General features: G+C 38.2%; 1 protein-coding gene across 3 annotated transcripts in view; it reads left to right on the forward strand.

Annotated features, from left to right (window-relative positions):
* DNAJC13 (DnaJ heat shock protein family (Hsp40) member C13) overlaps positions 1-16502 on the forward strand; it is a 127523-nt gene that overhangs the window by 40541 nt on the left and 70480 nt on the right. For 2 of the 3 annotated variants that reach the window (XM_032238262.1, XM_032238264.1), the window contains 10 exons: positions 24-145; positions 1935-2010; positions 7200-7295; positions 7457-7600; positions 8546-8560; positions 10210-10292; positions 10376-10529; positions 11166-11269; positions 11354-11513; positions 12987-13049. In XM_032238262.1, coding sequence (XP_032094153.1) covers positions 24-145; positions 1935-2010; positions 7200-7295; positions 7457-7600; positions 8546-8560; positions 10210-10292; positions 10376-10529; positions 11166-11269; positions 11354-11513; positions 12987-13049 — 1017 coding nt within the window. The remainder of the gene's footprint in view (positions 1-23; positions 146-1934; positions 2011-7199; positions 7296-7456; positions 7601-8545; positions 8561-10209; positions 10293-10375; positions 10530-11165; positions 11270-11353; positions 11514-12986; positions 13050-16502) is intronic. The other variant, XM_032238263.1, reaches the window with a different exon arrangement.

Below are 16502 nucleotides of genomic sequence, written 5' to 3' on the forward strand. Positions count from 1 at the left end.
ATTTTATTCCATTTTTTCCAAAGGAGGGAGATAAAGAAATAGCAACTAAAATGCAAGAACTTGCTCTCAGTGAAGGTGCCTTACCTCGCCACTTGCATACCGCTATGTTTACTATAAGCACAGATCAAAGGATGCGTACCAATAGGTGAGTCCAGACTTAAATTACTTGTTTAAATGCTCTAAGACAGTAATGGCTAATCTTTTTGCCATCGTGTGCCAAAAGTGTGGGGAGCGCAGGGGGGGTCATGTACATGCGTGCCCCCCACAGCCATAATTATATGTGCCCTTCCCCTGCACGTGCGCACATGATACCACCAACCACCCCCACCTCCCTCTTTTGGCTCGCAATGGCACGGTGGACCCATTTTTCACCCTCCCCATGCTCCAGAGGATTTCTAGGAGCCTGAGGAGGGCAAAAACGGCCTTCCCTGCCCCACCCCACCCAAAGGCCATCTGGGCCGTTTTCCGATTTGCGTGTTGGGCCGTTTTTCATCCTCCAACAAGAGAAAAATAGCCCAATGAACAAACCGGAAGTCAGTTTTAGGAAAGCCTCCAGAGGGTGAAAAACGACCAAAAATGAACGCTGAAATTAGCTGGCCAGCACTTGCACACATGCTGGAGCTGACAGGGCAACACTTCACGTGCCCTAAGAAATGGCTCTTCATGCCACCTGTGACACATGTGCCATAGGTTCGCCGTCACAGCTCTAAGGACTTTGGTGCAGTGATCTTTGTCTTTTATACTGAAACTGATTGCTGCAGAAGAATTATATGCTGAAAGAATATACATTCAATACTTTGCTGTCTCTTCCCAGTTGTTTGTTAGATTTATACCTCACCTTTATTTTATACAACTCAAGACAGTATCTATAATGCTTCCTATATTCTCCACAGAAACAACGTATCATGTAGCTTGGATTGAGAGTGAGCAATATCACCCAGCCAGTTTCTGAATTTGAGAGAGGATTAGTATTTATACTCTCCCAGTTTTAGCAGTTTAATCATTACATTAAATGATTATAATTATTTCTACTACAGTATTGAATACAGTCCTTGACTTGCAAACACAATTGAGCCCAAAATTTATGTTGTTAAACAAGATATTAAGTGAATTTTTCCCCATTTTATCTTTTTTGCCATGGTTAAGGAAATCACTGCATTTAAGTTAATAATACTGTGATTAAATGAATCTGGGTTCACCATTGACTTTGCTTATAAGATTGTTGTAAAAGATGATCACATGATCCTGTCATAAATACATGCCAGTTGCCAAATGTTTGCATTTTGATCATGTGGCCATGGGGATTCTGCAATGGTTGCAAGGATGAAAAATGGTCACACTTTTTCAGCATCATTGTAACTTCTAAAGATCACAAAATGAATGGTTGTAAATTGAAGACCACCTATACTGTCTGGATTGTTTTTCAGTTGGTGCTTGCCTTTGGTAGTCATTTCCCACAGTGATCTATCTTTCTTTCTTTTTGGCTTGGGGTTGTTCTTCCTTTACGTTGATATCACTATCAGTAGTATCATCTTATTAAATTAAACAATTTCTACTACAACTACAATTTAATGTACATACAGAATTCATAGAAGCTGCATTCTTTTAAGCTGGGGACATAAGCATCCTGCCAAACATCTGTCCTACTTTTATTTCTAGTAAAACACTAGACACATCATTTTGGAAGTTGGTAGATTGAAAGTTGGTGTAATGTGTAATGGTAGTAAGTTGCCTTTTAACATTGATTTGGTTTTTTAAAAATACAATGTTTACTGAATCACAAGGCTTTAGAATTAGGTAGATTACACAGCAGTTTTAATTTGGAAGATAATTGAAGATTCTGAATAGTTACTGAGTAATAGTACTGTTGGAAGACTGTTGTCTTCGAACTTCATTTTTTTCTAATAAAATGTTTTTTCCACTTTAATTCTTAGGCAACTGAGTAGACATCTAGTGGGTCTTTGGACAGCTGAAAATACAACTGCTTTGAACTTACTGAAGCGTATCTTGGTAAGTGAAAATGTTTCTCGAGAAAGCTTTTTTATTTATGACACTTCAGCTGTTTCTCAGCAATAGACATTTTAAATAACTTTATGAAAGTATTCTAGTAGAAACATTTGTTACAAATTTTTAGATTGGTAAATTTTAGCTAAGGCCTAGAACGGGTATGTAATCTTAAACATTCAAAAAGCCATTTGGACCAGTTTTCCACAGAAAAGAAAACACTGGGAGCCACAAAACCTCGGTGCACATGGCCAACTCGACATCACTCACTCCCATCCAGTCACATGACTCTCTCTCTCTCTCTCTCTCTCCCTCTCTCTCTCTCTCTCTCTCTCTCTCTCTTTTGTGTCTCCCTCTCTTTCCTCCCTTCCGTCTCTATCTCCCTCTGTCTATCTCTGAACTGGTGCTGGGTGGTGGGAATCTGATATCCGGACACCGATGAGTCCAGGAACAGTGCACTGACGATTAACTGGTTATCGGAGAGCTAAAGACCAGCTGGTCGGTGAGGAGGTGGGACAGCACAATACTGGCAGGTTTGCAGGAAAAGCAACTGACATCCGGGAGGCAAGAGTGACTCACAATGATGCAGAATCGCGTTGTGGCTCCGTGTCGTAATGGGCTCCAGGAAGATGGGGCCCCAACTCCCCAATTGTGAAGCGTGCTAAATTTCACTGTGCTGTGCAAGGTGCTGCAAGAGTAGCGGGCAGACCATGGAAGCAGCAACAGCAAATTACCACGATGAAGGTGGAATGATGTTTCGGCAAGCTTAGGGATGCTTAGTACCTGTACTAAGGTTCTGGCCATCACCACTGCTGCGACAGTGTGACAGCTCTTTCATCCCTCTGCCATGACAGGGAGCCACAGCAGAGGGATGAAAGACCCGCATGCATTTCTGTAAATGCAGGTTGCTGACACCCGGTCTAGAAGATCTCTTACATATGAACAAACACTTCAGTACTATAACTGTAGATTTTCAAATAGCAAGTCATTGTACTAACAGAAGCTTTTCCATGTTTCAGCAAAATCATGTTAAACAGCTGGAAATAGTTTTCAGTATGAAAGATGCCTCTGAATTGTACTATGAACGTGGATTTAGTAGCAGAGCTTTTTCCATCACTCAATTATAGTAATATTATGTTCAAAGCATTTTAGAATTTATTTCTTCAAGTTGAAGTTTTTATTTTTTTATTTTTTTCCATTTTCATGTCACATAATCACATGTATACTTTTACATAGCCAACATCATATTGTATTATTAAATGTTCACATCAATTACATCAGTTCCTCTTGTCCTCAATGCCCCAAAAAGATTAACACCCCTTATTAGCTCTTCTACTCTCCATACACCTCTTTCTTCTACCTCTCTCTTACTTCCTATCTTCCCTCCATCTTCCTTTCCTACTCCACTTCCCCTTCCTTTCTCCTTCTCCTCTCTCTACATTCCACTCCTCCTTATCCTCATCCTCCTCATCTTCCCCCCTTACCCTCTCTCCTATCCCTCTCTTCCCACCTTTCTTCTCCCTTCTGCTTCCCACTCTTCCTCTCATTGGTGTATTTCCGCTTCCATACTATTCTACTTCCCCTTCCTTTCTCCTTCTACTCTCTCCCCTTACCATTCCTCCTTATACACCTCATCTTCACCCTCTCTCCTATCCCTCTCTTCCTATCTTCTCTACGTCTGACTCTTCTACATCCTGTCTTCCCTCCATCATTTTCTACTCTACTACCCCTTCCTTTCTCCTTCTCCTCTCTTCCCTTGCCACTCCTCCTTATACACCTCATTTTCCCCCTTCACCCTCTCTCCTATCCCTCTCTTCCTATCTTTCTTCTCTCCTCTACTTCCCACTCTTCCTCTAATTCACTTGGTGTGTTTCAGCATCTGAGCAAAATCCCTTTTGTGTTGATGGTATTTATAATTCCATTTCAATATACATAAAAAAATAGCAGTATACATGTACAATCATCCAACATCCTCCTCCAACTTAGTAAACTCTACTCCCTCCCCCCCTCCCCCCAACATTCCCCCACCCTGACTTCCCAGAACCAATACAAGGTATAAATCTTTAACAAAAACAGTTTAAGATATACTTAAGAGAAAACGTAGAAAGTTAATAACATCTTTGAATTGATCTTAGCTCCTCCTTGCTAGACTAACTATAAACAATTTGTGTGGTTTCTGATCTTAGTCATAAACTATCTGAAATTTCCTAGACCCATATTTATTTTGAATATAGTCAATCTATTTTTCCCAGTCTCGTTTATATCTCTCATTTGAATTATCCTTGAGATATGCAATTATTTTAGCCATCTCTGCTAAATTTGTGATATTCAATATCCATTCCTAGATAATGAACAAATCTTCCTTCTTCCAGTATTGTGCCACCAACAATCTAGCTGCAGTTATCAAATGTAAAGTCAGGTTAATCTCTACTGCTGTACAGTCAGTGATTATACATAACAGAGAATAGGTGGGGGTTTTTTTTTTTGAGAGAGAGAGAGCATTTTACATAATCCATCATATTTTTATCCAGAATACCTTAACCTTTTTATAAATCTACCATGTAATTAATATTAGTGTTTTTTTCCCAACCCGTAGCAAGGCATTCCCCAGAGCATGACCTTTAAAGTTCTCAACCACCTCTTTATTATACAGCAAACAAGCAGCCATATACCAGATCAAACCCTTCAATACTGAGCACTCCATTTCCTGCTAAATTAATCCATTCGCTTAACATTTCATATTAGAGATTTAGTTACCATCATTAGCACCCTGAAACTTTTTAATAGCCATCTGAATCTCTTGATATTTAACCTTTGGCCTAGCTCCTCCCACTGTTTCTGATGTAACACCTGTATGCTCCTGAATGGTGGCTTGTATACGTTGCTTTCTTAATTCCTGTTCCATTCGTCTGGTAACCACGCGGTCTTGTCTTTGTTCTTCAGCTTCTTGTACCTCTGAAAGAACAAGTTGACCCCCCCCTTGTTAAAACTTGAGTGGCTTGCTTTCCATCATATCCTTCTTGTTCTCTTTGTCTAGATCTAGAGGAAGAGGGTTGTCCGTCCTTCAGTATGTTGGTGTAGAAATCTTGAGCTTTCCATACTGTATTGAGACGATGCCTTTTTCCAAGATAGCTGAATGCGATGCCAGTTGGTGCGTCCCATCCAAACTGTATCTGGTTATTTTTGAGCTCTTCCACTAGAAAGGCATAATCTTTCCTAGATCTCAGCATTTTAGGTGGTATCTCCTTCAAGACAGTCACCTCCCGACCACAGATTTGAAGCTTATTTTTGTAGGATTCCTGTAATATCATATTTCTCACATCTCTAGTAGCGAAGTAGACCATTATATCTCTTGGTAATTGTTTTTGTTTTGCCAGCGAGGAGTTAACGCAATAAACCTTTTTGACTTGCCAGTCAAGATTCCCTCCTGACCTTCCCGCCATCAGGTCGAAGGCTTCAGAGAGAGTCTGTTTCTGGTTCTCTTGTGTATTTTCAGGGAGGCCCCTTATCCTTAAAGCCAATTCCATTTGCCTATATTGTAGCATTATGATTTCATTGTCTGCATCACTAACCTTTTGCTGGACCGCTTCCATTTTCGTTGCCAAGTTCGTATTAGCGCCACTAAGTTCTTCTAACTTTTCTTCAAGGGCCTGTACATAACCAACTATTAAATTCAAAGCCGTCACCAAGTCCCCTCTAATCATTTGGTTACATGTCATGAGTTTTTCAGACATCTGTTTGTTAGAAGCAGTTATCTCTTCCTTAAATTTTATTTCTATTGTAACAGCATGATTTTTTAACGCATCGATTAATTCCTTCTGCAGAATTTCCCTTGTCAGGGGGTCGCCTGCAGATGTAGAAGGGAATGATGATTGTATTTTAGCAGAAGGGGCTGGTAAATTTCCGGCACTTTTCAATGCGGGGGGAGGAGGGGGGGAATTTTTGCTTAGAAGCCATCTCAAACTTAATCTTCTTTAGTCAGTTAAAAAGTCCAGGCAGTCCAATTATACAGCAATTGCTATTTGTTTTGATAATAAATCTCTTCTTGATAGTAAATCACTTTTAGGCTTCGCAAAAGCTCTACCCGATGCACGCCCCTCTTACACAGCTCGGCGCCATATTTATAGAGCTTTCAGTAAGTAATCAGCAGAAGGAATTCTTTACAATGGAGCTAAGGATTTATACATACAATTAAGAAGTTCACAAGTATTGGTTCAGCTCGGCTTGAGATCCATAACAAATCATTGTGCTGAGGATGAGTGAAACCCTTCGTTCTGCAACAAAAGGCAGAATAAATCCTGGCACGGAGCTGCCACGCAACCGCCGGTGCTTTCCCCTCCTCCTCCCAGCATTTATGCTGAAAGAACTAGTTGGAAAACTTCCGATGCATAGCTGCTCATCTCTCTCTTCTAAGCCCAAAGGGAGGATAGATAAACTGTTAAACAGCTTGATAGATTGCTGTTTAGACAGATTAACGATGCCAAGATTCCAGAGCTGTTAGAGATAACAACCCTCCGTCAGGCCCCGCCCACCGGAAGCTCCTAGAATTTATTTCTCAAACATGAGATCTATGCCCCTACTATTTGCCCACTGAGAATTCTCATAGGTGGGATTTTAAAAAACAAAAGCAAAAAAATGTTAGCGTAACCAAGGAATAATTAGGCATAACTAAGCCCCATATAGCTTTTTTATTCTTGACCATTTCTAGTAGCTTTATTTATTTATTTAATTTGTTGCATTTATGTTGCCATCTACTTGTACATAGCGACTCAAGGCGGCTTACAGAATATAAAATATAATTTAAAACAACAAAATGAAAAGGGATCAAATAAATTAATATAATAAAATAAAATCGCCCCAGCAACAGCAGATCATATGAATATTGATAATGTTGAAATGTTTTTAGAGAATGTAAGATATATACACATGAAAATCCCTACCTATGGAGAAACATTTTGTGATAATGATGGCTCTGTGATGTATAGAAAATGAGATAACTTAATAAAATGGCACTAAAACATCTGATTAAAAATAACAGTTGAATAAAATAAAGATGTATATTATGGGTATCAAATAGTAATTGATGCTTACATTTGTAGAAAATTATAACAAATCTTGAATTAATTATAAGTTTTGATAAGTAATGTAATTGCATATGTGCTTTTTGTTCATCATTTATATGTATGTGGCTTTAGCCATCAGGTTTACTTGCTTACTTGGACAGTAATGACCCTGTTCCAGAAAAGGACTGGGACCGGATGCATATTAGGGATAACTTAAAAATTGCAAATGTAAGTATGAAATTTTCCTCTTGAATTGTTTTACTGTATACCTGATTTAAAATATCATGGCTTTAAGTGAAGGTAAAAATGATTTAGTTCAATTTTCATTATTTCTGTGGATAATTGATTTCTATAAATTAATTTTGGTGATTGATGAACTTTCTCTATAGGATCAGTATGGGAAGTTTAATAAAGTGCCAGAATGGCAACGACTTGCAGGAAAAGCTGCTAAAGGGGTTGAAAAATTTGCTAAAGAGAAGGTGGATTTGGTTTTGATGCACTGGCGAGACAAAATGGGAATAGCACAAAAAGAGGTATAATACTATTATTTTGTGTTCATGTTAATGTGATTTCTTTCCGTTTCAGTTGTTTGTCTAGATGTGCTTGGTTGTGTTCATTTTGAATGTATTATCAATATATTCTTATCTACAGAAAAATTGAAGATAGTATTTTTCTATTAAAGATGATGCCTAATCAAGCCTAATATTTGGGAAATTGGTATTTAAGATAACTGTTGTTTATAAAGGTGAAATATAAGTTTAAGGGAACACCTGTATAATTTGAGTAGTTAATATATTTAGATGTATGAAAATATCTCTGACAAATTTGTCTTAGAATTTGCTTTCCTTCCATTCTTCTGCTTACTTATATATTTATGTACCTTTTTACTGAATATAATTGTTTATGACTTTTTATGTTACATGGTTGTGATCTGATTTACACTCTGTTCTTATCCATAATGTGATTCATGTTTGGCTGAATAGTCTTAAGTAAACCATAGTTTTTTTCTGAAGAGGAAGTTGTACAAGGTGCTAATCCAAAACAAACTAACTTCAGTATGGACTAGTGTACTGAATATCTGATGTTTGATGTTGACATAATAGAAATAAATAGAAGCATTGTAAGTACTTATTATCCATTCGGTTCAGAGTACTAGATATATCAATTTATGAAATTACAAATATGAGTAACATATATTATGTAATTTCAATTGTGGCCACATATAAAGTTCTAGGATCTTTTTTGTCATTAAATGACATCACAGTTTCCAACGTTAATATTTTCTATTACTTGAACATCCCCTCCCACCAGCAGTATGGTTAGTAGAAGTTGGGGGTGTGATCTAAGGTTCTCAGCCCATAGTGCTATTATATACAAATACCTTATTTGTAGGAGGTTGTTCTAAAATATTAAAACCTTTGAGAGGCATTTCTGTTAAACATAAATTTTGTTTTTCTTTATTTCCCAAATACAACTAGGATAGAAACAATATGGTGAGTCTTTATTCTTTTCTGCAAAGTACCTTGAATTAGCTTAGTGTATTGTATAAAATTGATTAAAACTATTGCTTGGTTAAGTTTGGCTTATTATTGATGTTTCAGCTCTATAAAAATATAGAAGTTTTCATTGCTAACATTTCTATTTTGGTATTTTTCTCCAAATTGATTGCCTTATATTTCAAGTTATTTTCATAAACATTGTAAAGAAGTAGCTTTCTCACATATCATATAATAACATAGTTAAGTGGTTTTATACCATACTTTGCAGTGAATTGTTAAGTTTTTATAAAAATGAAAAAGAAGCTACAGGTACAGGACTACAACTGGGATGAGAGCTTCCTTTGTAAGTTGATGTGATCATAAAGCAAATCACATGATCATACCCAATTTTGCAACCATTTTTACTTTGGCCATTAAGCAAATAACTGTGGTTGTTAAGTGAAGCATGGACTCATTAAGTGAATCAAACAGTTGTAAATGAACCTGGTTTCCTCAATTGATGTTGCTTGTCAGAAGGTAGCTGGGAAGGTTACAGATTGTGATCACATGACTGCCAGATATTACAACCATTGTTAATGGGATCTGGTTTCCAAGCATCTGAATTGCTAAAAGTCTGTAGAGATTCTCAGTCATCCAGATCATGGTTGTCCCAAAGGTGCTTTTTCAAGAGGCAACTGGGCTTTCTTGTTTTTTATTTTGAAGACGTTTTGCTTCTCATCCAAGAAGTTTCTTCAGCTCTGACAGGACAATGAGGAATGGAAGGATTTATATTCCTTTCAGACAACTGGTCATTTGCATCCTTTTAGAGGGTAGTTGAAGCACTTGGAAGTTTATCTATGTCTTCAGGGTCACTTGGGTAGTGCTCCTGGTTCTTGTAGTCTGTAATCATTCAAGGGTTGTTCATCCCAAACTGTATAGCTAAAAGTCTGTAGAGATTCTCAGTCATTCAGGTCATGGTTGTCTCAAAAGTGCTTTTTCAGGAGGCAACTGGACTTTTTGCTTTTTCTTTTGAAGACATTTCACTTTTCATCTATAGAAGCTGAAGAAGCTTCTTGGATTGCAGACTACTCAGGTGATCCTAAAGACACAGATAAACCTTCAAGTGGTTCAACAACCCTCTAAAAGGATGTAGATTACCAGCTTCCTGCAAGGTATATAAATCCTTCCATTCCCTACTGTCCTGTCAGAGCTGAAGAAGCTTCATGGATGAGAAGCGAAAGTCTTCAAAACACAAAACAAGAAAGTACAGTTGCCTTCTGAAAAAGCATCTTTGGGATAAACATCTGAATTGTGATCACATGACTGGAGAGTGTGTGACAAGCGTAACTTCAAAGATATCACTTTTGCTAAGGCCATTGTTGGTTTAAACTATCATTAAACAAACAGGTTGTAAATCAAGGCTGTGTAGTGCAAAACAGAAATAATTGAGGCCATATTTGCCTCGTTTCTTAACTTTTATAAAATCCATATTGATATGATGGCCTATCCCTCCTTACTGCTTTAGATGGGGGGAAAGGTACCTATTTTTGAGAAAGCTTCTACTTTTCAAAAAAGAAAAGCTTTATATTTCCATGAAATGAATGAACACATTTCACTGTATGTTCAGTTATTTTCTGGACATAATTTGATTCTTTATTTTGTAGAACCTCAATCAGAAGCCAGTAATACTGAGAAAACGAAGGCAAAGGATAAAAATACAAGGCAACTGGGATCTCTTTTATTACCGGTAAATTCAGAAAGAAATGTTGTGCCTCTTTATCATTTTTAAAAATTATCATTTTAAATCTGTTTCTTACACTGTTTGTATAGATTTCTCCAAGATCACGCTAGATCCAATTTGATCTGGAATTTCAAAACAAGGGAAGAATTAAGAGATTCCTTAGAGACTGAAATGCGGGCATTTCAGATTGACAGAGAACTTGGCAGCACCAATGTCATATCCTGGAATCACCATGAATTTGAAGTATGTCTTCATCTGATATTTATCCCATGAAATTAGAAACTTAGATTATTTTGAATCTAAAAATCTTGCCATTTCTAAACTATTAGTACATAAAATTCTGATTAAAATTTACATAGATACAAATCAGAGCTCTTTATATTTAAAAAGAATTCCTATTTGAATTATAATCATTGGGAGTATTATAAATAGAAATAAAAGTAAGAAAATTTAGCCTATCAAGTTAAGCCCCATATGCCTCCAGTCCTGGTTATCCATGGAATTGTCCAGTGGCTTCTGCTGATACACTATGATTATGATTCATAAGGGATATCATATACAGGGTCCAAAAAGTAAAGCTTCTCTGTTGCTTCCTCACTTAATTAGAAATTGTCTGCCTCTTGAGATCAGAGTACCCTGTGGTATAGTTTAAAGAAAGTCATGGAAAGTGCACTTTTTAAAAAAAAGACATAGGAGCATATCTGATAAATTAGAACTCTCATCTTTACTTATGGTTGGCATATTTTTATACATACATATGAGAATATTTCTTACAAATAACCTCAATTTTGTACAAAAAAATTCTGAGATTTTATATTAGTTTCATGTCTCATCCATAGACATTGTATTAGAACCTTCTCTACTTTCTCTTTGTAAAAGGTGAAATATGAATGCCTGTCAGAAGAAATTAAAATAGGGGATTATTATTTGAGATTGCTTTTAGAAGAAGATGAGAGTGAGGAAAGTGAAGCAATAAAAAAATCGTAAGTTGTTATTTTCTTAACACTAAGAGTTGCTTTTAAGATGTAAAGACTAAGTCTTGAACCATTCTTTATCCTTTTTGACAGGTATGAATTTTTCAATGAGTTGTATCATCGTTTTCTGCTCACTCCTAAAATAAATATGAAATGTCTCTGCTTACAAGCCCTGGCTATTGTATATGGTAGATGCTATGAGGAGATAGGTCCATTTGGTGATACTAAATACATTGTAGGGATGTTGGAAAGAGTAAGTATTTTCTAAATTATTGCACAATTTTAAAAAGTAGGTAGTAAATGTAATTTATTAATGTCTCTCTCCAAATTTGGCTAGCAAGCAGCTAAGATTTGTCTTTGAATATTTTTCATGAGAATATAAATCAATATTATTTACTAAATTCCTCTAGCATAGACATTACTAGAACTGATGTTTTTATAGTATCTGTTCCTGTTTTCAAAGGCATTAAAATATGTTAGATAATCATGAATTATAGTCAATAAAGCCAAGTCAGAAGATACATTTTGTAGATTTTGCCATAATCATAATAACATTGTTCTGAATCCCTCCCTTAAAAGATATTTTATGAAACTTCAACACTATCTAGTTTTGGGGCATCCATCACATTTTTGGATGACATGTGACACATGCAGGCAGGCAAAGAGACATATGTATGTAGTAAGAACTGTCATTGTCATTTGAATTTGCTTGTTTTAATAGTTAGGGTTCTGTGGAACTCTATATTTGTGCTTTGTCATTATTCAGCATCCCTGTTCCCACAACCTTATTTGGATTAGTAAGATTTATGAATTGTGGGATTTACCAAAGAAGTGTCACTAGACTAAATTGATTAACATTCATTTTATCTTAAACGGTCATGCATAGAGTTAATTGATTCCTTGCAGTCAGTTGTGCTATAAGAAATCCTAAATATAATCGGTTTACCTATACTGCATTCTCCTTCAAATAAACAAATGAATGGGAAGAAAAACAGTTGAAAAATCCCTCCCATGACAATTTGTTCCAAAGACTTGGTAGCATACCTCCCATATATTGCCTGGAATGGCCAAACCACTCTATTGACTGACTGCTAGAACAATGAGACTCTAGCTGGTTAGTGGCCATACTGTGAAACTTTGCACATGCTCTCTAGGAAAAAGAATTCATGGGATACTAGGTATGTACCAGAGGAAATAAGCAGATCTATGTGTTTTCCAGGAAATGATTTTTGCTTTAACTAGAGTGATATTGAGTTTTGCTTTAACCATTGATTAGAAGCTTTAATTGGGTTGATGACTTGCCTTATTGTGATTATTGTAGAAACATAGCTGTTATTTCCAAAAGTCATAGTATTTTCATTATTTTCAGTCTTTGGAGATTGCAAGATAATGATATTTAAGTGTGTTGCTAATGATGCATTAAAGCAGAGGTGTCAAACTCAAGGTCTGCAGGCTGGACCCAGCCCACGTTGTGGTCAGATCTGGCCTGCAGTGCTGTCCTGGTCTACCCAGTTTAAAGAGGAAAAATTGTGCCAGCAGTATGGGGAGTGGCGTGAAACTGGCCATGCTCACCCAGTCAGCCACACCCCTAAGGTCAACCCCAGGCTGATGCAGCCCTCAATGAAATTAAGTTTGACACCCCTGCATTAAAGGAAATTGAGATAGCATTTAATCACACATTTTCATGCTTTTTCTGTTAAAAAAACAAGCCATATATTTTTTATAGTGCACTGACAGACTGGAACGGGACCGGCTGATAATATTCCTTAACAAACTGATTCTTAACAAGGTGAGCAAGAATTCAAACAATTTGCATTGAAAGTGCTAACCATGTACAGATCTGCCTATAAACCACAGCCTTTTTTATTATAAATATAAAATAATGGAAAACATATAATTGTATCAATGATGATATTATTTTATATCATATAATATGTAAGCTTTATTTGTATGTTTTGTAACAAGGCAACCATTTGATAGAATTATTTTACAGTGAGTGGATTAATTTCATCTTAATGTTTGTTTAAGGAGTATTTGAGACAAACTATTTTGGCTACATTATGAGTAGTGTTATTTGTGATGCTGAGCTTGTCAGCTGGATAGCTGAAAGCCCAGGTTTGAAATCCAAGCACCAAACAAAAGGATGATCTCTCATTACTTGCTCCAACACCTGCTAACTTAGCAGTTCAAAAGCATGCAAATACAAGTAGATAAATAAGTACTACTTTGGTGGAATCCTGGTTGCATGATCATAGAAGGGTCTTCAGACAACACTGGCTTCCTTAGCTAAGAAATGGCGATGAGCACCACCCCTGGAGTCAGGCTCAATAAGACAAAGGAAACCTTTATCTTCACCTTTAAAAATAGTTTTCTTTTGATAAATACAATGCAAATGAGTTAGGGTCATAAGAATGTATTGCGCTATTCAGGATCAACCTAGTGTCGCAAAATACATTTATTCAATTAATAATCTTTTGGCTGAAATGTAAGATAATATAGATAGATCTCAGTTAACAACTATATGTCAGGGTTCCAAATAGCATCCAAAAGTAAGTCAGAGTCTGAGGCAAAGGATTTGTCAGCACCTCTTCATTGGATAATCAGGAAAGAAAACCACAAGACTCCATTGATAGAAATCAAGTGTACTTTTACTAATTATAAATGAACAGAAGCGTAGCAAAGCGAAGTCTGATTATTTAGGCGCAAAAGCAAATGATATATAGAATAACCCATTCCCCACCCCTTGCATCCCATGCACAGTCCAATCATAATTCTCCCAAGTTTCAGGTGCGAGATAACTTTGAAAGGCATCACCAAGATGGAATGTCGCTGCCATTGGCCTTGGCGGGAAACCACCTCCGCATGCGCAGTAAGACAGGCAGTAGAAACTCCAGAATCTTCCTCCAGCACAACAATCAGTCCCCTCCCAAATACCATGCCCTCCCTCCCCGTTTCAATGGCAGCCGAAGAAGCAGCAAAGCAGAGGCTGACAAGATTCCTCAAAGTTCCAATTTATTAAGAGAGCCATGTTGGAACAAAGATTCCAGGTTTTCCTACCCAGTTGAAAGTTGAAGATCTTGCCCCTACACCCACATGTTCATCACATGGTCCAATCTTCCCCTGCCCCGCTGGAAACTTCCACCCACTCAGTTCCGGCCAGGTATAGAGACAAAGGATGACCTTGACTTCCTAGAAAGAATTTTGTTATGGTTACATATCATCCTACTCCATATAATCCCCCCTCGCATTTTCCCACAATAGAAAATGCATAATAGAATAATATAAAGCGTGGCAGGCATAACGTCCAAAAAGGAAAATATGGCTTTCAGTCCTGACACCATAATTGGGACCAGTAACTCCACTGCTAAGTGACATAGCTATAAAGAGAACAATCATGTGACCTTGCTCACTTAACAGCAGAACTTCTAATTGCAGCTGTTAGTAAATCATTTGAGGCCATTAAGCGCAACATCATATAATCACACTTGTGACTTTCTGCCAGCTTTTCTATTTGTTAAAAGCCAGTAGGGAAGTTCACAAATGATGATTACATGACGGCGGGACACTTTGGCCATCATAATAGCACATCACTTGCCAAGCACTTGAATTTTGACTGCACAGCCATGAGAATGCTGTGATGGCCCACGTTTGAGGACTGGTCATAAGTCTTTTTGTTAAGTGCCATTGTAACTTTGAACAGTTGATACATCATTTATTGCTAAGCACGGACCAGCTGTATATATGATTCAACGATGATAAAGAAAAAGTCGGGTTATGCTTTCAGAATTAAAATAAAATTTAGGAGCTGAATATTTGTAGGTTTATAAATTGTTCATTTTCCTTTAAAGTCATATACAGTGTTCTGTTTTTCAATTTAAACATGAAATGCATGCTAGAAATGAGGAACTTATTTAATAGATGTACTATTCATCTTATAAAGTTACTCTTCTTAACATTTTCACCTTTCCAGCCATAGTTTCCAACACTGTTCCCTCTAAGGTGTGCGGCCGCGCACGTGGCAAGAAAACACCGCGCAGCCGTTTCTAACTGCGTGCAGTGATTTCTATCACAGGCTCCGGAAGCTGAGGGGAATATCTGCTGCCGCCTCCTCCTCCTCCAACAGCACTGCCGGATTTGCCACCAACGCTGCAGCTGAGATGAAGCCGCCAAAGCTTCTGTCAGCACCCCCGCCCGTGGCAGTGGTGCCTCTCCCTCCACGCAGAGCACCTGAGCTGGCCCCCGCGTTATCTCTCCCCCTTCCTCCTCCTCCGTGCTTTTGAGGAGCCATTTGGCCGCAGGAGCTAGTAGGAAGGCGGCGGAGGGGGCGGGAGCAGGAAAAAAGGCCTCATGGCTTCTCAAAAGCACGGCGGAGGTGGAGGCGGCGGCAGGGGTAACCCAGAGCCCAGCTGAGGTGCTCCGAGCGGAGGGGGAGGCACCGCTGCCTCTGCCATGGGCGGGGGCGCCTGCGGGAACTTTGGAGGCTTCACCTTGGCTGCAGCGCTGGGCAGCAAATATGTTGGTGCTGTTGGAGGAGGAGGAGGAGGTGGCAGCAGCTATTCTAGTGGCGGCGGGGGCTCATTGGCATCTTCAGCCGCAGCCCTGCCCCCTGTGAAAAAAAACGAAGATGGAGCAGATCCACGCAGATGACGTTGCTGCAACATGACTGGAGGAGGAATTCTGGGAGTTGAAGTCCACAAGGTTTAAAGCTGTCAGGTTTGAAGACCCCTGGTTTTTTTTTTCCTAAAGGGTTAGGGGTGCAAGGGTCTTGTAACTTGACACCTTTAAGACTTGCATGCTTCAATGCCAGAGTTCCTGAGCCAACATGACTGGAGGAGGAATTCTGGGAGTTGAAGTCCACAAGGCTTAAAGCTGTCAGGTTTGAAGACCCCTGGGGGTTTTTTTCTAAAGGGTTAGGGGTGCAAGGGTCTTGTAACTTGACAGCTTTAAGACTTGCATGCTTCAATGCCAGAGTTCCTGAGCCAACATGACTGGAGGAGGAATTCTGGGAGTTGAAGTCCACAAGGCTTAAAGCTGAAGACCCCTGGGTTTTTTTTCCTAAAGGGTTAGGGGTGCAAAGGTCTTGTAACTTGACAGCTTTAAGACTTGCATGCTTCAATGCCAGAGTTTCTGAGTCAACATTTTGGTTGCTAAGCAGGACCGTTGTTAAGTGATACTGATATTATATAACACTTTTAATTAAGCGGGTACCTTGAATAAACATAACTTTGAGTTTCAAATAATA

Source organism: Thamnophis elegans, chromosome Z (assembly GCF_009769535.1).
Source record: "Thamnophis elegans isolate rThaEle1 chromosome Z, rThaEle1.pri, whole genome shotgun sequence".
NCBI lineage: Eukaryota > Metazoa > Chordata > Lepidosauria > Squamata > Colubridae > Thamnophis > Thamnophis elegans.